General features: G+C 40.2%; 1 protein-coding gene across 3 annotated transcripts; it reads left to right on the forward strand.

The window, feature by feature from the left end:
* POPDC1 (popeye domain cAMP effector 1) lies at positions 1 to 23,548 on the forward strand. 3 transcript variants are annotated; one of them, XM_074536551.1, is made up of 9 exons: positions 1 to 458; positions 1,872 to 2,105; positions 4,291 to 4,415; positions 10,021 to 10,208; positions 11,119 to 11,227; positions 13,170 to 13,337; positions 15,490 to 15,631; positions 20,593 to 20,696; positions 23,231 to 23,548. In XM_074536551.1, exons 1-8 carry the CDS (start codon positions 434 to 436, stop codon positions 20,658 to 20,660), a joined length of 1,059 nt encoding a protein of 352 aa, XP_074392652.1. In that variant the 5' UTR covers positions 1 to 433; the 3' UTR covers positions 20,661 to 20,696; positions 23,231 to 23,548. The 3 variants fall into 3 exon arrangements, with proteins under 3 accessions (XP_074392652.1, XP_074392653.1, XP_074392651.1); XM_074536552.1 differs by lacking the exons at positions 20,593 to 20,696; positions 23,231 to 23,548 and adding an exon at positions 18,931 to 20,561 and having other exon boundaries at positions 8 to 458; XM_074536550.1 differs by lacking the exon at positions 20,593 to 20,696 and having other exon boundaries at positions 66 to 458.
* The last annotated feature ends 747 nt before the right edge of the window (positions 23,549 to 24,295 follow it).

The following is a 24,295-nucleotide window of genomic DNA, read 5'->3' on the forward strand; positions in this document are numbered from 1 at the left end:
CTGTAACCAGATGTAGCTGAAACTATTTCTTGCAGCCTCTTTTGATGTGGAGCTTAGAGATTTATGCCTGGCTCTGTATCTGTGTGTGAGTTGGTTGTCTCTACTTGTTCTGTTGGCATTTTAAGTGGTGCCTTTACTGGCATATGACTGGGCAGTGAAAGGCTGAATATAGGTAGAAACTCAGCTGATTATTTCTTTTAAGAGATCTAGAGATCCTGCTGTTCGAGTGTAAGGAGTTTCTATTGTTTGGAAACAGCAGGAGCAGCAGCTGAGCTGTGTGTAAGATGAGCACAGACATAGTTATCCAGTTAGCAATTCCCTCCTGTTTATGAGCCCGTTAAAATGCCAGTCCTGCAGCCTCTCCTGGGCTCAGGCTTTGGCTCACTCTGTGAGAGGCTTTGTCAGGACACTGAAACTGCTCTGGTGACTCTTGATGAACTCGTGTGAAACAGCTGAAAGTAAGTAGGAGTGTATTTGGGTAGGCCTGATGTTTGCTAACAGTTAAGTGTAGAGTTTATGACAAATCCCCATATTTTAATCTTTGGATAACTAATGTAGGAATGAAAAGAGGAAAGTGATATCTTAAGAAACAAGTGAATTGTGTATTTTGGATTAGATGTTTAGGATTATTTATTTTTTTTTTCCTTGAAAGTCATTTCAAACCAGATATAGATACACTGCATCTGTGCTGGTGTTTGATCCTGCAGGATGCCTCTGCACATTCTGTAGCATCCCTTTGCTGTGACAGGCTCTGGGCATAGGAGATGAACCATAAGAGAGGGTTGAAGATGTTTTCTTCCCACTGCTTTCAGACTGATTAATTTTGAAAACTGTCCAGCTTGCTTATGCCCTATACACAGATTGATCACAAGAAAACAATAAAAGGAAGGGATGAAGCAACTCAAATTTATTTCACAGGCCAAGAAACACTCTCAGTTACCAGAGATGCTTCAGAGTGTATTCAAGTCTGCAGGAAATTGAATGTATTAACTGTGACCCAAAATTGTCTGCTGAGCAGATGAATTACATGGCAGTTAGTGATGACACACATCAGGGACATGTTTTGTCTCTACAGAATTCAATCAAATGCAAATCCTGCTGTATTGTATTTTATGGGGCTTGTTGGCTCAGTGATGCAGTGCATATAGTTCATGAATGAGACTCGAGCCCACCTCCATGTAATTTCTGCTGCTGTGGCAGTGAGAGGCCATACAAGCCTGGCTGGAAGCAGGGTTCTCCTGTGTTTGGCAGCAGACTTCTCTAGGAGCAGTCGTGTTCCTTCAGCTGAGCCCTGCTCTGGGTTCAGAAGACCTTCTGTAGAGCTTGTAGCACTGACTGCAGTTACCCAGAGAGACCAACTTTTAATATTCTAAAGACAGTGTCCTGAAATCTTCCAGTTTCTATAGTTTGTTCTTAATAGTAATTTTTTGTTTTGTATTGGGATTTGCCCACAGATACTTTTCCACTTCATTGAGGCAAAGGTATATGTGTTATATTTATTATTACAACAACAAAAACATTGTATGTATGTTTAGATTAGAAATAGTCTTTAGCTGTCTCTGTTTCTCCAGTAGTCCCACATATAGACAAGGGTCTTGCAAGCTTTTTCAGACTGTGTAGACCAAGTGATCTCCCTAAAAGACTGGCAGCAGATGTAGTGGCCTCTCTGTTTTAGTAGCTATGATTTAAGTGAAAAAGCACTACTGAACTATAGACCTAGCTTACCATTTTAAAGCATTTTTTAATATTTTTTTCCCATGAATGCTAATGGAAAATATATCTTGGGAAGGGAGAGAATAACCCTAAAATCCATATGTGTGTCTACTATGTTTCAGTTTAATGCATAGTGAATTTTTTTCCTCTCCTTGCAGGAGTCTCCAAGATGAATACCACAGCAATGAGCCCACTCACTGTTACTCCACTAGGTTTTGTTCCAGACTTAAAAAATTCCACCCTTGATCCTCTCAATGAGACTGCATGTGAAAACTGGAAAGAGATTCATCATCTTGTTTTCCACGTTGCAAACATTTGCTTTGCAGTTGGGCTGGTCATTCCAACCTCTTTGAACCTTCATATGATTCTCCTGCGAGGCCTGCTCACCATAGGTAGGAGGATTGTTCTGGAGACAGGAATGTGACACAAATGGCTGAGTTTGGCCACTATGGAGCTGGTCCCTGCAGATTATAGTGAAATTACTGCCTCTGTTAATGGCCATTGTGCTCTGATGAAGGTGGTTTTGGTCTAAGACTGGATCTGTTTTGACCTTAATATACCTTTTTTTTAGAAAGATTATATTACTCTTGGCTCTTAAAACTTTCTAGAACTGCAATTTGCAATTTCAAACCTAAGAAGATGTCAGCTTGAAAACAAGTGGTCATCATTTATGTCAGATGTAACTGGATGTTTAAAATCCACTTAAATCAGTTATGTCTGGTTATTAAGACCTTTATTTTAGATTTCAAGTAAATAGCAGGACTGTGTATTGGCAGGTGCACTGGTTTAGTGTGTCTGAGGTCGGTGAGCTTTTTCTTGAGGGGCTTGCTGTGAGCCCAAGTGTTCTTTTAATGTGGTTCAAGCCTGTGGCATTTGTGGGTCACCAGCATTATTTTCATTGCTGCTTTAGAAGTGCAGCCTTTCCATGGGGAGTGTATTCTGTGTTCTGATACCAGTTGTGTTTCTTCTGCCACTGTAGGAATCTTGTGACACCAGAATCTGACTTGAGAGGAAAACCTAAATTTGGCATGCTTGAGACTGAGTGAATGTGGTTCAATTTGTAACATTGCAGTCTCACAGCTATTTCAAAGCCTCTGTACCTTGTGTGGGACAAGATCCTTGTGATCAAAGCAGGAATAGTGACTCATTGCAGTGTAAGAAGGATAAATCCCATCCAACAAGAGCATGCTCAAGTATTTTTAAGTGAGTGCTTATTGGCATTATAGTGTGGGTCAATTTTTTGATAGAACTATTTGAATTTACAACACCCTTGCATTTTCTATTTTATAGTTATGATAGGGTAACTTCTTAAAACACACTGCACTGGTGACCAAGGATCTGAGCATTGCAAGGCTTTTTGTCTTGGCTTTAAAAGCAGAAGGAGCTCTGCACTTGCTGGGCCTGCCATTTTGATCTGTGGGTCTTGTAGTATTTTGAGCAGATAGGGAATCAGAATTTGGCAAGTTGGGGTGGCAGCAGGGAGCAGATTTACTCAGGGGGCAGCACAAGTAATGAGGCCTTGTTCCTGGGGACCTGTTCCCTTTGTTTGGCCCTGTCCCTCGCCTGTGCTGTTCTGCAGTATTGCTGCTCTTCAGTACATCCAGACTTCATATCCTCCTGTGCTAGCAGTCTAACTATTAAGAAGATCAAGAGTCACTATATTTTGATTTTTCTAATCCATATGTAAGTGCTGCCTCATCAGTTAACAACCCAGACAGACTAGACAGTACCGAGTTCATTAAGTCAAGGTCATTTTCAGGGAGAAAGGGGGTAAGAACACTCATTTAGCACTGTCTTCTTTTTGTCCTTGCAGGAAGCTTAAGGGAAAATATAACTGTGATCTCTCCAGCCATCTCTGTTGGATGGTAGGCTCACAGTTATCTGGGAGACACTCACTAATACATAATCCATCATTTGATAAATATTGTCTTTATAGGCTGAAAATGGAATCCCTATTCATACATGATGCCTTGTCTTTTAAAGCAAGTGTCATTCAAAGTAAGGCAACTCAAAAAAAAGTAAGCATTTGGAAATTTTGTCTTTGATGTTGCACAGGAGAATTCAGGTTCCTGATGTGACCTTGTCATATCAGCAATAATAGTTTCTTTCAATTTTCAAAAATATCTGCATATGACTTTAGGAAGTTTTTATGCAACTCTTCCTTGCTAATTAGATATGAATGTTAATTTCTAAGCCTTTTTTGTCTAATTAATGCAACATAAATTTTTGTGAGCTGCCTGATTTTCCCCCATCTCTTTTCTACTTCATTTCAGTAAGAAATCATAATGGACTGCACCTTTCTGCTTGCCCCATCCTGATCTGAATTACTGTGACTTCAGTATTGCAGTCCAGTGTGAAAGGCTGCAGTCTGTCCACCTGCCCTCAGTGCCTGTTTGCAGCATTGCAGTGATTAGCTATTGTTGCATGCCTTCATCCAGAGAGCTTAACTGTATTAAAGTTTGTAGACTAGATTGCTTTTCAGTGTAATTGCACTCGTGGATGTATTCTTGATGGTTTTCTAGGAATGTTTATTATTTGGTGAAATCTAACTTCCTCTTTTTTTGTTAATTTTTACAGGATGTGCATTATTCATCATTTGGGCTACACTCTATCGTTGTGCCTTGGACATAATGATCTGGAATTCTGTGTTTTTGGTTGTCAACCTTTTGCATTTCATATACCTTGTGTATAAAAGGAGGCCGGTATGTATAACAGATAAATTTCACAAGCTCTCTAGTAAGATGCAGGCAAAGGAAGTTTTGCGCATTTTTGCTGGGCAAACCAATGGATTAGTACACATTTTCAGCAGAATGCTTTTGTGTTTGGCCCAAAATCACACTCTGGACACATTCTGGGAGTGTGCAACAACTTGTACCAAAAAAACCTGCCTGGAAATAACCTCTTCACCAATTCAGCACTGCCTGTGCTAGAAAGCAGCTGGGAAATTAGCTGGCAAGGCAGCATGAAGCTTGACTTCTGTCTTGCCTAGCAAGTAGCTTAAAACAAGCTAAACTGATATGTTACTAGACAACTGCAGACGTGTAGTAAATATTTCTAGTTCAAATTGCTCTTGAAGGGTTGTCTTACTACTTAAAGGGTAACTTCCTCTTTAGTTACTAAATTTAATTACTAATGCTACTTTCTCAGCCTATTCAATTGATTTATGTCACCATTGAGATGCAGCACCTATGAAACTGCATTGTATTTCTGCTAGGTGGCCATGGCTGTGCTGTCCAGCACACACACAAAATAGCTGTTGTGATAAGGGAGATAGATAAGGGAGAGCCAGTGAGGACAGACTCTACCTACTCTGTAGCTGTCAACTGTTAAATATCCTATACAGGTACTCTAGTTTCTAATATGGGATTAATTTATTTGCAGTCTTTTCCCCCAAACAAATTAGCATGTTCTACTTCCCTTCAAACCCCCACCAATTAAGCCTTTTTAATAAATCTTGAGGCTTCTAATCTTCTGTCAAATGGGACAGGAAATGGCCACCAAAGTCAGAAATTATTGCAAAATGGAGTGCTCTGCTGATAGAAACCCATTTTTCTGGGAAACCAAGCCTTTCATTTTACCTGTATTTTAAAAGTGAATTGTGGCATCCTTAAACATAGGTAATGGTCCTTGAGTTTGTACCTGTCCAACCCTTTCCAAAAATCTAAATAAAAAAGTTATTGGTGAGTGAAAAAGCATCCTGGGAGAATGATGTGCTGGTTTGGGCTTGAGTGAAAAAAGCAACCAAACAAAAAAATCACCCTGCAATGTGTAAATCAATACTGAATGAAGAAGGAAATACATTATTTTGTAATTACAGTTGTCTGCTAAAAGCTGTGTTGGCACAGATTGGGGTACTTTGTTCATTATGGTATAGGTTTCATCCTATTGAAGAGGCAGCTATTTTCACTAAATCCTCTAATAAATTTGTTAGCAGAATTATTTGTAGGAGTTTGGTCAAGTGATAGAAATGATTGAAGTACTCTGTGGGTGGATACAAAAAGAAGGAATTTTGTGAGAATATGAAACTTGACTGATAAACTCAGTCACCAAAGTTGGTAAAAAATTGCATCTAAGAGGGGAGGCCTGGAGCACCTGCCTTTAACTTTGTTTTCTCTCTCTGTAGCCCTTGCCCAGTGTCAGAGTAAGCACAGCAGGACTGGGGTGCTTGGCTCTCCCATAAACTCTCACTGCTCACACTCTGGCAGGCAACCACAGCGTGTAGAAGGAGGCTAAAGGTTAAATTGCATCTGTGTGCAACAAGTTGAAAAATTGAGTACATGTGTTAAAAAAGGAAGAGGCTCTACCTACAGCAGTGTTCCTCCAATATGGAACACAGGTTCACACAAAAATTACCATCAGCTGTGCTATGACCTGAGAAACTTAAAAGCTTAGCCAAAAATTAGATCTGATAGACTAGCCAGGTAGTTCTGTTTCTTTGCATATTAAGGCTTCATTTCAATAGTCTTCTTTCCATTGAGAAATTACAGTATTTATGACCATTGCATAGAAAATATTATGTTATTTTAATTGGTGTAATACATAATATTTTCAGTAATTATTAAAAATACATTAATATTTGCTGCAAACTATGATCAACAAGCATACTTGAAGTGATGCCTGATAGTCACACAAGTCTTTTTAGCTGTCTAATATGTTTATTATAAACCCCAAGGCTGTTTTAAGTGTTTTTCCTACAGGAGGACAAAGAATAGGGGAAAAAATTAAAGGAACTCTTAGGAATTAATTTTTGTATGAGATTTTCTCTCTGCAGCTATTGTATTGCCCATCTCAATCAGTTTTGGTAATTCTCACAAAAGATTTTTCCAAGGAAAGAAAGGAATGGCAGAATAATTACAAGTTAGTCGTATTACAAAATGAATAATTGATACGTTCAGTTGTTAAATATTTATTTTATTAAATAGAGCATGCAAAATCACAGTGAGTTTCTTTTCTGACCAGAAGATTATTACAGTGGTTTTGATTCCTTGGAGCTTTACAAATTTGGCTTTTTTAGTCAGAGTGGAAGCTGATTCTAATCAGTCTGACTCGGAGTTCTGGCAGCATCCCAGAATATTTCAGCCCCTGCTGAAGAAAACATTACACCTTCCCATATGGCTTGTTTGGAATATGACCCATGACTGCAGGAGCATCAGCTGTGCTTGGGAAGGGGAGTGCTCTGTTCCAGGGAGCCCATCTGAAGCACAGCTCCAGCCTGCAATCTGATCAGTCTTTAAGAAAGTGCCTACACCTGCTTTCCCCTCCAAGTATTACACACTAGAGGAAGATCATGAAACATGAACCATGTGCAAGTTAAGGGATTGGATTAACACTCCAGGGCCAAAATTTGCCCTCATGTCTGTGTGTCTGGTTTTGGGTTCAGGAGTCTTGGGAGCTACATAAATTCCTTTTTCAAATGGAAATGTATTTCCTTAAGTTGCAGTATAGAAAGGTGCAAATTAAATTGGTACAGCTGTTAAAAATGTAGGAGTTCCTGGAGAGCATGATGGTAAATCAGTCATCTAGCTTTGTGGGTATATGGAACATATATTGAAATCAGACAGCTCAGGACTTAACATAATAACAGTTTCTCTTGTGTGTTTGTTTTTAATCCTTGCTTTGTCTGTGTAGATGTCCTCTGAGGGATTAAGGATTGTGGCGTAAGGAACATGCAGGAAATTCAAAACCTGGGTTTCATATGAGTGTAGTTGCTTGTGGAATATTTAACTAGTAATTGATTCAGTGTGAAACCAGTGTAACTTTAGGTCAGGTGATGCACTGCACGTAGTAAGTCCATGAGCCCTGATGTCACACAGCCGCAAGAGCTCATGTCACTACAAGGCCATTCCTGATAATCTTGGAATAATGGTGGTGACTGACAGAAGTGAGTGAGGAACACAGGAAGCAAATGCCACTCCTTTCCTCAAAAAGGGCAAGAAGGAGAACCCAGGGACCTGCAGCATGGTCAGCCTCAACTTGATCTCTGAAAAGAAGGAATAGATAGTCCTGGAGAACATTTCTATGCACATGGAGCACCAGGAGGTAATCAGGAGTAGTCAGCAAGGATTTACCAAGGGGAAGCCACATTTAACCAGCCTGATAATAGATGGATAAGAAATTGATTGAATGGTCACCTCTAGAGTGTAATGGCCAAAGGTTCAGATGGACATCAGTGACAAGTGATGTCCCGTTTGGGTCTGTATTGGGACCAGTGCTATTTACTGTCTTCATTAATGGCATAGACAAAGGGATTGAGTGCACTCTGAAGTCTACAGATGACACCAAGTGGAGTTGACACACCTGAAGGATGGGATAGCATCCAGAGGGACTTGGACAAGCTTGAGAAGTGGGCTAATGGAAATCTCATGAAATGTAACATGACCAAGTGCAAGGTGCTGCACAAGGTTGGGGCTACCCCCAATATCAACACAGGCTGAGGGATGGACAGATGAGGACAGAGAAGGACTTGGGTGTGGATGAGAGGCTGGACTTGACCTGGCATTGTGCACTCACAGCCACAGAAACCCAGTTGTATCCTGAGCTGCATCAAAAGCAGTGTGGCCAGCATGGTGAGGGAAGTGACTGCTCTGATGAGATCCCACCTGGAGTGCCCTGAGGTCCCGAGCCCAGAGATACAAGAGGTGCTCTATGAGGAAAGGCTGGGAGAATTTGGGTTGTTCAGGGAAAAGAGAAGGCTTTGGGATGGCCGGTTTGTGGCCTTCCCTACTGGAAGGGAAATGACAGGAAGGATTGAGAGGGACATTTTACAAGGCCGTGTAGTGACAGGATAAGGGCGAATGGTTTCAAACTGAGAGTAGGTTTAGATTAGATATTAGGAAGAAATTCTTTACTGTGTGGGGGGTGAGGCACTGGGGCAGCTTGCCCAGAGAAGCTGTACATGTGCAATCCCTAGAAGTGTTCAAGGTCAGGTTGAAGCTCTGATGCTACCTGGTCTCGTGGAAGGTGTCCCTGCCCATGGCAGAGGGGTTGGAGCTGGGTGATCTTTAAGGTCCCTTCCAACCCCCCAAGCCATATTTGTGATAACCTTCCACGATGAAATGACTGGCCAGATATGGGAATAGTGAGAATGGTGAATATCCTCAACCTTAATTTTAGTAGGCTTTTCAACCCTGTCTTGTATAAAATCCTGATAGAGAATCTGTTGAAGTGTGGCCTGGAAGAGGATTGAAACCTGTCTGAATGGCAGGGTGAGTGTGGTAATCAGAGGTAGGAAGTCCTCTTGGAGCTGGGTGCTACACATACATTAGTGTGTGGTGTGTAACCTCGAGCCAGTGCTGGTCCCAGTGCTGTTTGACATCTTCATTCATGGTCTGGGCATATGTGAACCCTGATAACACAAAACTGTGAGGAATGGTTGATAGGCCAGAAGGCTGGGAAACCATCTGGAAGGGCCTCAGCAGGCTGGAGAAAGGGACCAACAGGAGCCTCATGGAGTTCAACAGCAATTGTGGAGAACTGCACCAGGGGAGGAATAACCATGCATCAGCACATGCCATGGACTGACCAGCTGGAAAGCAGCTTTGTGGAAAAGGACCTGCAGATCCTGGAGGAAGAGCTGAACATGAGTCAGAAACTTACCTCTTTCTCTTCTTCTCTGACATTCTTCCTTGGTTGTTTTTCCTTGTTCTCTCTTCTGTGTGTATTTTTTTTTCATTATCCCCTGCTTCCTTCATTCAGGGAAGACTTCCAGGCTTAGGATTTCAGCCAGCATCCTTTCCCTCATTGCAGCTGCCTGAGTTTGGGTGGGCTCTTAGATGTGGGATGTTCAGCTGGCAATGTTTTTTGGGGTTTTTTTCCTCCCTCATCACATGTGGTTTCAATATAATTGGTTTGTTTTTTCAGGACTTGGTTTTCTACTGCAAGAAGCCAAGAAGCTCAGGGATGAGAGGGGCTCCCAGGAGAGCCTGAGGGATAGCCTCAGTGATGTGTGCATGCAGTGTGAAAGACAAACTAATTTTTTTTTCTCTGCATAATTCTTGCCCAAGTCCTTCCTATTCACTATTGCATCAACAGACATGCCAGAGGGCTCCTTGTGTGTGATTTAATGTGGCACTTGGATGTGACAGCACTCTAAAGCATCAGTGTGCCAAACTGGCTCATTTTAGATAAGGTTTTGGTCACCCTCTCACAGGCAGTGTTTGTGGATATGCATCACACATTTACCACTTCTTTCTTTGCTTAAGCATAATGAAGCCAAAGATGTCCCTCAAGCTAAAGCATATGTGCAGTTTTACTCATTTTTACCTAATGCATCTGTGTTTATTGATCTCTGTTGTTTTTACAATCTAGATCAAGATAGAGAAGGAGCTTAGCAGCCTCTACAAGAGAATGTTTGAACCTCTCCATGTGCCTCCAGAGCTCTTCCAAAGACTAACTGGACAATTCTGCAACATTCAGACTTTGAAGACAGGTCAAGCCTATGCAGCAGAAGATAAAACATCAGTTGATGATAGGCTAAGCATCCTGCTGAAGGGGAAGTAGGTTCTATAAAAGCTTGGGGACAAGCTTTTATATGTATGCTTTGTGTCATGGCTAAATAAATTAGAAAATTATTGAGGTTGCAGCTGTTTGTAGTATGTTATGGTCTATAGTCAATCTATACTTAGTATATTTTGTGACACCATTTCAGGTGGCAGTGATATCTCTTACTGGGAGCATATTGTGTATCCACTTATGTGTGCAGCTGCACGGATTTTAGTGGGAATTGTATTTGTGTAATACCAAAGGCAGTGTCTTGCAAAATAAGCAAGAGATCTGTTTGAGTCTTAGATATCTCAATTGTCCATTCTCAGGTTTTAAGGTTAAAAAATAAAGTTCATGAGGGAAGAAGTAGTATGTCTTCAGCAGGATTTAAAACAGCAGGCCTTTGGAAATTGATTCATTGCACTTGTACATGCAAGTAGAGAGGGGCAGGTGCATTGCCCAGACGCAGACAGAATCCAGGTGAGAAAGGGTAAAATACATGCCCATGGCCAAGCTGTAATCTTGAAACTCCTGCTAAATTCTGGCCAGTATTTTAACCAATTTCTGCTGGCAGCAGCAGCAATGTCAGGCTTCGTTGCTTTTCTTACTCATTACCGCAAAGCTGCTTACCATGGGGAAGCCTGATTCTGGTCTGGCTGTGTAACATGACCTTTCTCATATTGAATAACAATGTTTTGTGGATACATGCCATGTTCATCAATTCTCTATTTGTCTGGCAGCCTGTTCTGCTTGCAGTCAGTTAGGCAGAAAACAGGGTAGCTCTGGGAGTGATATTCCAGAAGATGAATGTATTTATTCCTGTTACCTAATGCATTACCACAGTCAGTAGTCCTACCCAATTTTTCATTAAATTAATCAGCCTCCATGAGTTTAAAATGTTGTTTCATACATTTTTGTTTCCAGAATGAAGGTGTCTTATCGAGGGCATTTTCTGCATAATATTTACCCCTGTGCCTTTATAGATTCTCCTGAATTTCGATCAACGCAGATGAACCGGGGTGAGAAATTCCAGGTACATTTTGTTTTAGTTGTCACTGGACATGAGCTGGTGAGACCATTAAAAAAATAGAGTATAAATTTGATCAACAGTGAACTATTTGACTTGCATCCTTTGCTACCCTTCTAGTATAGGTGCTTGAAGATGGACCATATAAAGAACCACTTTTAAATGCTGCAAAACAGTATTATAATGGTGTGTATTGAGCAGTCTAGCTTTTGCTATTTTCTCTTTTACTGTTTCCGAGTTTGTTTTGTGTTAAGAGATTGTTCAGGACAAATAATTTAAGAGGCAGTTTTGATAGAAAAAAGATGATATGAGCAGGTTTTGTCAGTGGTTCAAAAAAAGAAAAGGGAATAAGAGGTACTGTAATAATTAAAGTCTAGAAGTTCTGGCACTAGTAATTAGAAATTGGTATTTATAAAAGTGTATTAATACTTCTGTCATTTTGCAATTTATTAAAGCAACATAAGCTGGAAATTATCTCAGTATTTTGAATAAAAATATTCATATGGGGAACAATAAGGGTATATTTCTCTAGCAGTGTAATTATGCTGGTATATTAAATATATTTTATTGTAGTTTGGGGAGGTGGAATACTTTTAGAGAAGGGTGTTTCTTTCCCATAGAAATGGCTGTTTTGCTACCTCTTACTTGATGTTTAGCTAGGTGTGTGTAATGATGACCAGACTGTGACTGACTGGTGCATCCACACTGATACTGTGGCAGAGGGGAGGGAGTGCCTACTCTAAAATCAGTGATTGGTGTCATAGGTTCCAGTCAAACACTGGGCTCAGTGCCAGGGGAGAGACTTGCCCAGATGCACTCACCCTGCAGCAGTGGGGCCTCCCACAGCCCTCCTGGCACGGCCCCTTCCTCTGGGAGCAGCTGAGTAGGAATCAGTCCCTCCCAAGGGAAAAGGGCCATGCCTCAGCTCCTGCCTGCCTTGGGAGTGATTGTAATCTGGAGCAGTGGGTGTCCTTTATTTGTGAGTTCTGCTTGTCGCTGCCCTGTGAACACCAGCAGCCTTACAAGAGCACACGGATTGAATCTTAAGGACCCCATCTGCTGGCAATGCTGGTGAATTCTTCCTCAGCCTGTGGGCTTATATTACAGTACGTGGAATTAAAAATCCATGGATATATGACAGAATTTCATTGTTTCTAGGACTTATTTTAATGGATTTTTTAAATTTGTAAAGGATGTAATGTTATCTTGTGAAAGCAGAGAGCACCTGATTATTCATAGATGCCTGACCCCCTTGCAAAACCTGCCCCTGGCTATGACCAGTGTGGGTTTTGGTGTGGCATTGCCCTCTGCTGGCACAGGAGGTGAACCTGGCAAGTCCATCTTCCCATGAGAGGGGGCAAAATCCCCTGTAACTACCCAGAACTGGATTATCAATAACTGAGCAAACAGCCTTGGCTCAGCTGCTACTGGGTTGTACTTGTGGGATCAGTAAGGCTGACAGTTATAAAAGGAAGATGGAAATTTTTTTTTTAAATCACTGAAAACTCTTTGATGGAGACCTTTAGGTGATACCAGTTGTTCCTATTTTGTGGCAGTGATGTAAAATAAACCAAGCTACATATATGCCTATTGCAAGAGCTTGTCATCACTATAGGACTGACTTCATAAATGAATTTTCTCTTACATAAGTGTTTTTAGGTTTGGGAACTCATGAGAGATTTTCCCATGTTATTGTCCCCCAGGTTTTCTGTAAAACAAACTGCCTACACATATCAGTTAAAACTACAATGATAATAAATTGCTGAGAATTTTTACATTTGTAAATATCACATTCATAACAAAGAGATACCAAAAAGCTGTATGGCTTTAAGAATTACTTTAACTGGAGTCACAAATAAAATGTAATCAATTCTTTTAAAGCATGGTTAAGTGTGCTCATCTTAAAACATTTTTAAATGTGCTAATTCTGAGGATGTGTTTTTTCCAGGTCACCATTATTGCAGATGATAACTGCAAGTTCCTGTGCTGGTCCAGGGAACGGCTGACTTTCTTTCTGGAGTCTGAGCCATTTCTTTATGAGATCTTTAAGTACCTTATTGGCAAAGATATTACAAATAAACTTTATTCATTGAATGACCCAACCTTAAATGACAAGGTAAGCAACTTCAAGTTTTGTTTGGAAATTTTCCTCCCACATACAAATGTGGTTTTACTTCAATTTTGAATGCTCTTAAAGCGCCTTATTATAAAGTTATTTTAACTTGTTGCTATCAGCTACTTAATGCACACTTTTGCCTTTTAGTGCCAAGGTTTGAGTCAGTGCAACATTTCTGTCAGAAGTAATATTTAGCAAAGTTAGCACAGTAATGTACAAGAAAAATGAGTAACTGAGATTCAGAACTGATTGGCTTGTGGAAATATTTCTGCCTAACGATTAGATGTGATGCCAGTAGCTTAAAAGCTGCTTCTCCCTGGGTATCCTTTCTCACTAACAAATTAGTGTCTTTGTAAAAAGAAGATTCAGAGTCTTTCCCTTTAAAAAAATTTCTTACTGGGGCAAACAATTATGTAATAGTGATTGCTAGGAAGAATAATTTCATCATGTCTTTGAGGGTTGCAAATGCAGAAAAAAAAGCGCAAAAATTATGTTGATATGATGCAGTTAGTGGAAGGAATAATGAAATACATATAAAATATAAATATAATTAAAAGATAATTTATATATTTATAAATATATAAAACATTAAGTGGTCTGGGTGTACTCATGGATATATGACCTATCTTGCTTTAGTCTCATTTTGTCTCCTTACTTATTCCTTATCATAATTTTGAAGAATTAGAAAATCCAACAAATTTTGCCCCTCTTTTCACTTAACATCTGCACACTTCAACTTCAGTTTGTACTGAGTCTTTGTTTTTAGTTGCAAAAGTCACATAAATTTAAGATTATTATAGCTGTTTTATTATAGTAAGTTTTGAAAATGTGTGTTGTAAAAATTGAGTGAGCATTTGGGAAATTTGTAGTATCTTATTATTCTTCCTAAAATAACAATCCTGTTGCATGAGCTCTTCCTACATAACTTGGCAAGAGAATTGTTAAATAAATTCTTCATTTTTCCATTGCCATATACATTGTATATATGTACATATATATTATATTTGAAAGCTTCACTTTTAAATATAAATATTATTGGTGTCTTTGTCTTTTAACTGTTGTCAATCTCATCAGAAAATGTTGGGGTTGACTTGTGTACGTAGAGGACTACAGAAATCAGTTGAGTATTGATTTATTCCTATTCAATATGGTAGTAAGAAGGTAAAACTATAAAATAATTTTTTGTTGGAAAACAAGAAAGGATATTCTATTTATTTTTAAAGTATAATAATTTTAAAATTATATTTATTTTTAAGTATATTCTATTTTATTAAATATATTGTTTAAGTATAATTTATTTTGTAAGAAAACTTGTGATTTTATCCTACCTGAGGAGACTTTCACTAGTATTGGAAAAATAGTCATTCCTTTCTTCATGAAATAGGATACTAGTTCCTGACTTGTCAAATTCTGTAATGGAGTTATCCATTATAGTTTTGTCATTGATTGCTATCTTTCACATACACCTAAAATAGCATTCTGGCTTGCAGTGATACCTTACAGGGTACAATGTATAGCTTCATATAAATGTTATAGTATAAAGGCTTCTCAGGAAGGCTGCTCAAAGCAAAATGGAAGCTCCTCGGACCGTTTCACAGAGAGAGGATAATGCTCACCTGATGCACTTAGTCTGCAGTAGGATCAAGAGCCAAATGGTCATCTACTGGGAAGGAGGGACATTCACCACTTTTCTAACATAATGGTATGAAAAGCCAGGAAAATAACCATGCTTCTGTTAAGGCATAAATTGCCTCTATGCATAGCATGCTGTTTTGTTTAGCAAGGAGGATCAGCTTCATCATAAAGACTACATTTAATTGCAGAGCATCATATTTAAATAATGAATTACCAGATAATAAACCCCAAGCTTCCTGTAAGAAAATACATGAAAATTTCAGTACAAAAGCGATTTGAGGTTGAATAATTAATGTGCAGTTTCATACTTGTCAGTGTTCTAGTTCCAGTATATTACTGGCATTTTCTATTGTCATTTAAATTGATTTACACTGCATAGAATCTTCTCCTATAACAATTTTCTTGTGTAATCACGGCTGAGACTGGAGCATCTATCACAGGGGAAGTAGTAATTTTCCATTTTTATTTTAATTTGCTTGATATCTTTTTTTCAAGTAATAATTTTTTTCTTTTTTAGGCTTCAAAGAAGATTGACCGGCAGCCCAGCCTCTGCTCTCAGCTCTCGGTGATGCAGATGAGGAACAGCATGGCCAGCACCAGTGACAGCGAGGATGGCCTGCAGATGTTCCTTCGTGGGACTTCCTCTGCATCCTCTCTTCGTGAGTGCTTGTGCCAGTTTTGAATATGGCTCAGGTTGACCATTAGAGACACTGCAGAACTCCTGTTGTCCTCTGTGGGAGCAGACTGCAGCTTTTTGGTGCTGCTGTATCAGCTAAATTAAGGGACTTAACTATAGGGCAGTCAGATGCATGAGGTTTTGTGTTCTAAATGCAGATACCTCATACTGGGAAAAGACCACAACATGTGTAGCAATAATCTTTGGCATAATATGGAATGTTTATAGTAATGGGGCAAAACTGAAAGTACAGAGGTACAGTGCCAGTGACAGTAGTATGTCCTTTGTTCTGTCACTGATGCTTGTAGAAACTAAAAACCCAAACAAAACATTTTCCCTTAGCAACTTGTGTCCTGCTTTTCCTCCTGAGATAGTTTGTATTGGCAGAGTCTGGAGGAATGTGGTATACAACCAATATTTTGATGTTACCTGGAAAACCTCCAAGTATCCTTGCAGGTTTTCCCCTGCTGTGCTTTGTATGACAGAAGTAGTAGAGAACAGATGAAGTGAGAGAAGAAACCATGTCTGACCTTTTTACTTCTATTCTTTTAATTAATTTCTTTATGAAAACATTCTAAATTATTCTTTCTAGGCTTTTGCTGTCATGTGTTTTTAGATCATCTGACTCTATACATTAACATCAGCCTGAATTCTGAAAGCAGTGTTTGAATAAAAAAGCCCCAGAGGATTCTCTATTTTTTCATTGGCATAACCTGTTAGTTTAACAGTATTTAGAAGGATTGTATAGGATTATTTCTTTTGATTTTGGAAATACTATTTTTTAGTGATTAGAATTCAAATATATGAGAAAAAACCCCACTGTTGTTACTTGTTGTATGTTATTTGTTATGGTTAAAATCTCTGCTAGGAAGAGGAAATATTTTCAATTATTTGCATCTTTCTGTTTAATTATCTGTTTTCCATTGTGTTCCTCACAGTTCTCATCCAGTAACACCTTCAGACCTGGAGGGCCTGTCTGGTTTTACTCCTTAACATTGGTGTAGTCTGCATGCCCAGATAGATGGAAGAAAAAGCCCTGCTAATGCTTCACCCTACTAGAACATCAGGGATGACACCTGGGATATAGTTTGATGAAAATTCCAGTGTTGTTTTGTTTTTCTCTCTTCTGTCCACTGCAGAGATAGTTGAGGTAGTGAGAGACCTCTGGACATTATCAGGCCCAGCCTCATGTCCAAAGCAAGATCAGCTACAGCAGGGCAGTGTCCAGTGAAGATTTGAATATTTCCAAGCTGGAAGATTTTCCAGCCTCCCTGGGCAACCTGCTCCAGGGACTTACCACCCTCACAGTGAAAAAATTTCCCTTGTTGCAACTCATGCTTGTTTTCCTTCTTTCTTTAGTGCATGCCTCTGAGAAGAGTCTGGCTCCCTCTTCCATTAGGTAGTCAAAGACAAGAGTCAGAAGCCCTGGGAGCCTTCTGTTCCTAAGGCAGAGCACACCACAGCTCCTGCAGCCTCTCCATCACTGCTCCAGCCTCTGGAGTTGCACTGTGCTGCTCTTGCTCCAGTATGTCCATGTCTTTCTTGTACAGGGAGGCACAAAACTGATGCAGCACTCCAGATCCTGGCTCACAATTGCCAGCTAGAGAGAATTAATCTCTTCCATTGACCTGCTGGCTATGCTCTTGCTTATAGGGTTCAATACATGCTGCTAATGTGGCCCAATATATGAATGGCACACTTCACTGCAGGGGCACTGCTGACTCGTGTTCCATTTTGTGTCCACCACAGTTTGTTTCTGCAAAGCTGCTTTCCAGCCGTCTGGGGCCTAGGCTGTAGTGCTGTGTAGGTGTGTCATGTCCTGGGTTCAGGGATTTGTCTTTCGTGAACTTGTCATTTTTGTCAGTTCTTTTCTCTTTTTCCAATGGCCTGTCCAGACTCACTGCCCTACCCTTTGGCCTGTCAGCAGTTTCCCTCACTACCTGGCTCTTGTCTGTGAATTTGGCAGCAGTGCCTTCCATCCCATCAACCAGGTCATTCATCTTTTCAGTATTATAGGCCTTGGCTTTGGCCCTTGAGAACACTGCTGGTAACCAACCACCTGCCAGCTGGATTTTGTACTGCTGCTCACCACCCTGTGAACTTGGCAGTATGGCAGATTTTCCATTGAAGCCATAGCCCATCTATCCAGTCTGTTTCCCATTTGTCTGGAAGGACCCAGTGGCAGACTGTGGAGGGCTGTGCTACTATCCATGTAAACAACATCCCCTGCACTCCATTCATACATGGAGGGCATCATCTCACCACCAAAGGTGGAAGGTGGCCAGAGTGGTCAGATGCAGTCAGCATCCATGATGGCTTCTGCAGTCACCTTCCCATCCCTTGCTTGGGCATGGCTTCCAGGAAGACAAGCTCCATAATCTTCCTGGGAAATGAATTTAGACTATGAGGCCTGGGTGTTCCATCTTCCCCTTCATTAAAATTGCTGTGATGTTGGCATTTCCATTTGTCTCCCCTGACTTCCATCACTTTTCCAAGATGATAGAGGGGGCCTTGCAATTATATCAGCCCATGCTTGGCACCCTTGGATGCAGCTCATGTGGTTCCACAACCTTGTGTTCACCCTTTAGACTTGAGGTGTTCCTAATTCAGTCCAGGTTTACTGTCAGTCAATCACTCTCTGTCTCTACCTCTGGATGCAGAGCCCCAACAGGTCTCAGGACAAACCTCTGTCCTCTGACAAAAAGAAAAACTCAAAAAAGTTCCTGAGTATCTCAGACTTTTTCATGTTCCTGTGCATCACCGAACTCTCACCTTGCAGTTACCCTGGTCTTTCTTTTGTTGCTGATTTATTTGTAGATGCCTTTCTTGTTGCCCTTTACTAGATCCAGGTCTAGATGAGGTTTGGCTTCCCTCATTTCATCACCACATGCTTGGGCCATGGTTCTGTGTTCCCTCCAAGGAGCTCATCCCCACCTACACTTTGTGTGTGTCTGTTTGAGATCTGTCAGAACTTTCTATTCATCTCTGCCAACCTTCTACCACGCTTGCTCAGCTTTTTGTGCACTGGAATGGCCTGTCCTTGTGTTTTGAGGAAGATGTCCTCGAAGATCAACCATCTGTCCTTAGGTCCCTTTGCAGGCCTTGTCCCATGAGCTCCTGCCAAGTAAAACCCTGAGCAAGCCACAGTCCCCTGTCCTGTAAGGTTGTAATTCAGCTGTTTGTCTTGCCACTCAGTATCTTAAACTCCACCAGCTCCTGGACACTGCAGCCCAGTTTGCCAGCAGCCTTCAGCTCCCTGATGAGTTTTCCCTTGTTCATCAGTGACAGGTCCAGCAGAGCGCCTTCCCTAGCTGACTCATCCATCACGAAGGAATTGCCTGCTACCTTCAGGGATCTCCTGGACTGCCTGCTCCCACCCTGATACCAGGGTGGTTAAAACTCCCCAGGAGCACCAAGGCCTGTGATCCAGTTGTTGAAAGAAGGCTTCCTTCTCCTTGCTCTTCTTGATCAGGCAGCCTGTAGAGATTCCTGCTGAGAAGTCTCCTGTGCTGGTCTGTTCTCTGATCTTTGCCTTTAAACCCTCGAGTGGCTTTTCACCTGTTCCACACACAGCAAAGTTCCATTAATTGAAGCCACTCCTTTGCATATAGAGCCTTTGGGTGAACTTGCACACTCAGAAATTGTAAAACTGTGTTTGTGTGATTAAAGTGTCTCTTTCAGGCTTAACAGCAAAACTCTTACACCAGTATTTCAGCTTTTGGAGAAAGCACTTGAAATGCATGGCAAGTTGAGCTGTAATTGTATAAATCTCCAAGATGCACTTGTGCTTAGCACATACTTGATAAATACACTTTTCTCTGGTGTACTTTTCCTTGCTTTGTGTACCTTTTTTTGGTATACAGGGTATGCTTTACCCAAGAGAAGGGGCTTATGTGTCTTTTATGTTCAGAAATTCCTCAGCCCAGCTGAGGCAGCAGCCTCCCAAGTCCAATGCTTTCCCTTACTTTTGGGGAGGCAGAGGGATTGCCCCTACAGCAGTGCAACACACACCTTGGGAAGCATTGTTATTTATTTCTTCTTTGTATTTTGATTGTGAAATTTCTGACTTCTGTAAAAGGTTTGTTCATCTCCTTGAACTGTAATGCTTCAATCTCTGTTTTTGCCAAGATAGCTTGTTAGTTATTCCTGGGTGCTGTCATTGCCAATGATGGGGTTGGTGCCAAGGTGAGCTCTGCTTAAAGATTTGTATTCAGTGTGGATTGTGGCCAGGTATGCCCTTTTTTCAGATCACAGGGAAAACTGAAAAAAATATCTGCCATTTGCCTTGTCATTGGTATGTTTTCAAAAATCTTCTGCTAGGTGCTCTCAGTGCAACAGCTGGGGTATTTTTTTTCGTCTGTTTTTTTAAGATTTACTGTAAGGTACATGCTGAGGCTTCCAGTTCCAGTGCTGTTCCCTGGATCCTCCTTCTACAGGCATACATTTGTTCATTTAGAACAAACACAATCTAAAATCCTCAAAAGATTTTGTGAGAAACATATGGAAATGTCAATATTTTTTTTATTTTTATAAAATTAGAATAAAAAATGAATGAAGGGAATTTACCTGTACAGGAACTCTGTAGGAATACTGTTTTGTCATTGCTAGGTGATTGTTGTGTGGACAAAGCCTCCCGCTACAAATATAACTTTGACTTCTATAATCCAAAAAAGTTTTCTTCTCCCAATTTCCACATTCTTGAACAAATGAGCATTTATATTTTTGTATAATCCCATCTTTTAAAATTATGCATTTATCAGTGTTATAAATTATAAGCTTTGACTCATATTCTCAAGAAATTAATATTAATCCTATTTCAAAGTGTTTAGTAATAAAAGGGTTAAAATTACTAATTAGTAGGTCCCAAGCTACAATTACTAACAAAAGTATGTTTTTCATTTAATTAATTAAGAAACCCAACTAACTGTTTGCTTTTATATTAAGGAAATAACCAACAAGAGTTCTATAATGCTTACGGAGTGAGTCGTTTGCAGCATGATGTTTTCTGTTGATAACATCACATTAACTCAGCAGGCATCCTCAAAAAGGTATTAAAGTGGGGTTTGTTTATCATGTGACACTTGTGCTTGACATCCATGGTCCATCTGTATGTAATTCATTAGTAAGTGAAATAGAGGTATCTCTTTTTCCAGAATTTGAGTTAACCAAAGTAGTTTAACCTGATCACAAGGCTAGTTTCACCTGAATTTCAGTCCTTTAAATAATGTTTTGGTATTAGTTTCTATTCTGTAATCCTATTGTTTGACAGCCATTCACATATTTATTACAGATAGTCTTTTTTTCTGTGGTACTTGTTTTAGACATCTCAGATTTGCTGGTGTATGCTTCTGTATTTGAGCAGGAATGTAAAAGGTTTTGGTTTGGTAATGCTTTTAGTGGTATTATCAAATTATATGCTCCCTACTTGTGGTTAAAAGCAGGATTGGATTTCACAGGAATTTTAATATATATTTTGGTTTAGGCCCTCAAGTAAGGGCAACAAAATGTAGTGAAAGGAAGATCTGACTCAGTCACTTGAACATCTGTCCAACACTGGATAATGGCATCAGTAGACAAAATTTTGTATTTGGAGCAAATAAGAGCATCTTTGAAACAAACAGGCTGAGAGAATTAGACCTTATATTGGATCCTGTTGTACAAACTTATGGCTGCTTACTTCTGTTTTCTGGAGAGTATTAAGTGGCTTTAAGCAGAAGAAAACCATTTTAAAAATAACCATAAACTACACTGAAACAAAGAGCTACAAAAAAAAGAAGCTGGAACTGTAACTCAGCATTTTCAGGCACCCTTTTACCTTTAGGTGTCTCCCAGAAAAGCCAGTTTTGTATCCAAATGTACCCACAGACATTGGGTGTGGCACATTCACCAATTAATTGATCTAGTTATCCTTTGCTTAGGCCATAAAACACATCTGTCTGGGAAGAAATGTTTAATAATTTAAGTATCTAAAAATGTGTTTGAGTAACCCTGTTTTGTGGCAGTTTAAGTAGTTTGTGAATCTCAAAAGAAAACACTAATACATTTTTAACATGAAGAGTTCTGAAAATCTTTATGTTGAAATTCCAATTCCAAACAGTGTCTTTGTGAATGTGACTTAAAAATGCATTAGTGTCATAACTTGCTGGTGTAGCCTGTATCTGTATATTGTTCTCTGTGTGTATCACATACAGTGTAAATGTGATCCAGTTCAGTGTAAATGAGTCTTTGCTCATAAGTGAGCTTCCTTAACACAGCACTTTACTGTATATCTGATAAACATTTCTTAAAAATAAGAGTGTGTTACAGCTATCAGTATTTTTTTCAAGAATATTTAAATTTTTAGCTTGTATGCAAACAGTCTGTTAACATGGCCTTTATCTCTTGTTGTTTTCTTCTCAAATGGGATTTTAGAGATTTCCATAATCGTTTTGGTCATCATATACTGGCTGTTTGCAACCTCATATTGTTGTGGTGGTCTAAGTCTACAAGAGGGTACTGAGAAAAGTACATGTCCATGTGTAGATTCTATTTCAGAATGAACAATGGAAAAGAGAACTATTCAGCTTATGACTCAAAGGAGTTCTCTGGTTTGACCCTCATACTGAAAATTTAACTGCAACAGAGGTAGTTTGCAGTGGTAACTTGCACAAAAACTCCATTTAATGTCTTTGCAGTGATAGCTGTGGTGTGAGCCCTGCTCTGGCAGACAAGTTGCTGCCTTTTTGAAAGGTAGTTTTTTTGCAGTGAAATCACTGTCAGTTGAAAGTTACGTGGCCTTTGCCTGTAAATCTTGTTTTCTCTGTGGTTGTTTATAGGGGTATAAATCTGTATAAGTTTTACATTATCATGCTGTGTAGAACTTATGAGGAAGTGTCAGAGGAGGTTTAGGTCAGCTTCTAGGATGAGGCTCTTCACCCAGGGGGTGGTTGGGTAGGCTCCCCAGGGGAGTGGCCACAGCACCAGGCTTGGCAGAGTTTGAGTGTCTCAGTGTCTGGACAATGCTCTCAGGCACATGGTGGGACTCTTGGGATGCCCTGTGCAGGACCATGAGCTGGACTTGATCCCCACGAGTCCCTTCCAACTCAGCACATTCTATGACTTTATGCTTTAAAGGCAGTTGTGGCTTTGATGCTGTGCCCACCCAAGGTTTGCCCAGTGCACTGAGGAGCCTCCCTGCAGCCAGGCCAGGTGCAGATGTGCACACCCTTTGTACCTGGGGCAGCCACTCATGTTGCTGTAGCTGAATGGAGATGAGTCAGTGAGTGAGTGTAAGGGTGAGAAAATGATCTCTGGGGATCAAGCAGTGGGCACCCCCTGCACTTGGGGTTTGCACTGAACCTGGGGAGATGTTTCTACACCTGCTGTGGCTGTGGTTAGCAGCAGGCACTGCTGGTTCATAGCAGTGTGGCTATTCTGTGTCTAGAATTTCCTGGTGCCTCTGGCCACATAACAAAGAAACCTTCACTTAGAAATCCTCTCATGAAGCAACTAGGGCAGGATTGTGTCCACTTCGTCACAAACAGGTCTATGTAGCAGGTTTGTGTTGTTAAATTAACTGGCGATTTCTTTGTACCTGTGGCAGGCCCAGGACGCACATCTCCCTACCTGAGAACTTCAGCAAAGATGAAGCCCATCGAGGAGAGTGTTGAAGATGATGTCTTTGAAGCACCAGCTGCTGATAAGCTCGAGCTCCAGCGGCTGCCTTAGACAGTTGTGTCCTCAGGTGGATCAGAGCTTGCACAGAGCTCCAGTGCAACAGGAGGGAGCTGAATTTGGGAGGAATCTGAAGCTAAGCCCACCTCTCCATGTTTGAATTTACTGCAGCATATGCCAATGGTTTCTAGATGGAAATGTCATGTTTTATTTTACTTCTAAATAAAATAAATGAAAATTTGTGTGAGTTTTTTGTTGCATCTTTTTGGTTGCTTTATTTCTACTTTGACTTTTGCCATTATAAATTTAGTATTGTGTTGCTGACTAGCTGGAAATTTCTAGATTTACCTGGTGGAGAATATCCCCAGTTTCATTTACCTATGTTCCTTTGAAGCCTGTATCTTAGTGTTTTCAGTGGGAGATTTAGAAACTCCAAGGGCATGTTGCTATTTCCAGTCATCATGTTTGTGACAGTCACATGTGAAAAACACACTCAGTCTTCTGCCTCAATTTTTTTTAAGGTATTTGCCTTTAGTGTTTCCCAATCTCATTCTTGACTCCACAATTATAGTAATGACTTCAATTTCAGTTTTTATTGGCCAAAGATTTAAACTTAATGCTGCCTTTTCAACCTTAACTTTTTCTTCTTTAGGCAACTGTATTATACTGAGCTTCAGGATTCTCCTTAGCCTTGTCCATGGACTGACTGAGCTATTCTGAATTAACCTTCCTCCACAGAGGCACACAAATGACACTTGATACAGGAAATTCTGTTCAAACCCCAAAATGGGGTAGCTGCAAGTTTAGTAAAGCCCAGTCTCATAAAGGGAGGCACTGGGAAGTTTTTATAGAAGGTATTTGCAGCAGTCCTGCCTGTGGTATATGGAGACATGTAGATGGTAGCTGTAATACTTAGCTTTGACAGCTCTTGAAAATCGTGGAGCAAATAGTAGATTTTACTAAATATAACAAAAAATAGCTACTACTCCTTTTA

Source organism: Zonotrichia albicollis, chromosome 3 (assembly GCF_047830755.1).
Source record: "Zonotrichia albicollis isolate bZonAlb1 chromosome 3, bZonAlb1.hap1, whole genome shotgun sequence".
Classification (NCBI taxonomy): Eukaryota; Metazoa; Chordata; class Aves; order Passeriformes; family Passerellidae; genus Zonotrichia; species Zonotrichia albicollis.

Bases quoted from the DNA above. Each gene is read 5' to 3' on its own strand.
- POPDC1 (XM_074536550.1), top strand. From the start codon at position 434: ATGAACTCGTGTGAAACAGCTGAAA. The intron at 10,209-11,118 runs GTAGGTTCTATA...TTTTGTTTCCAG, and splicing joins AGCATCCTGCTGAAGGGGAA to AATGAAGGTGTCTTATCGAG. The intron at 13,338-15,489 runs GTAAGCAACTTC...TTTCTTTTTTAG, and splicing joins ACCCAACCTTAAATGACAAG to GCTTCAAAGAAGATTGACCG.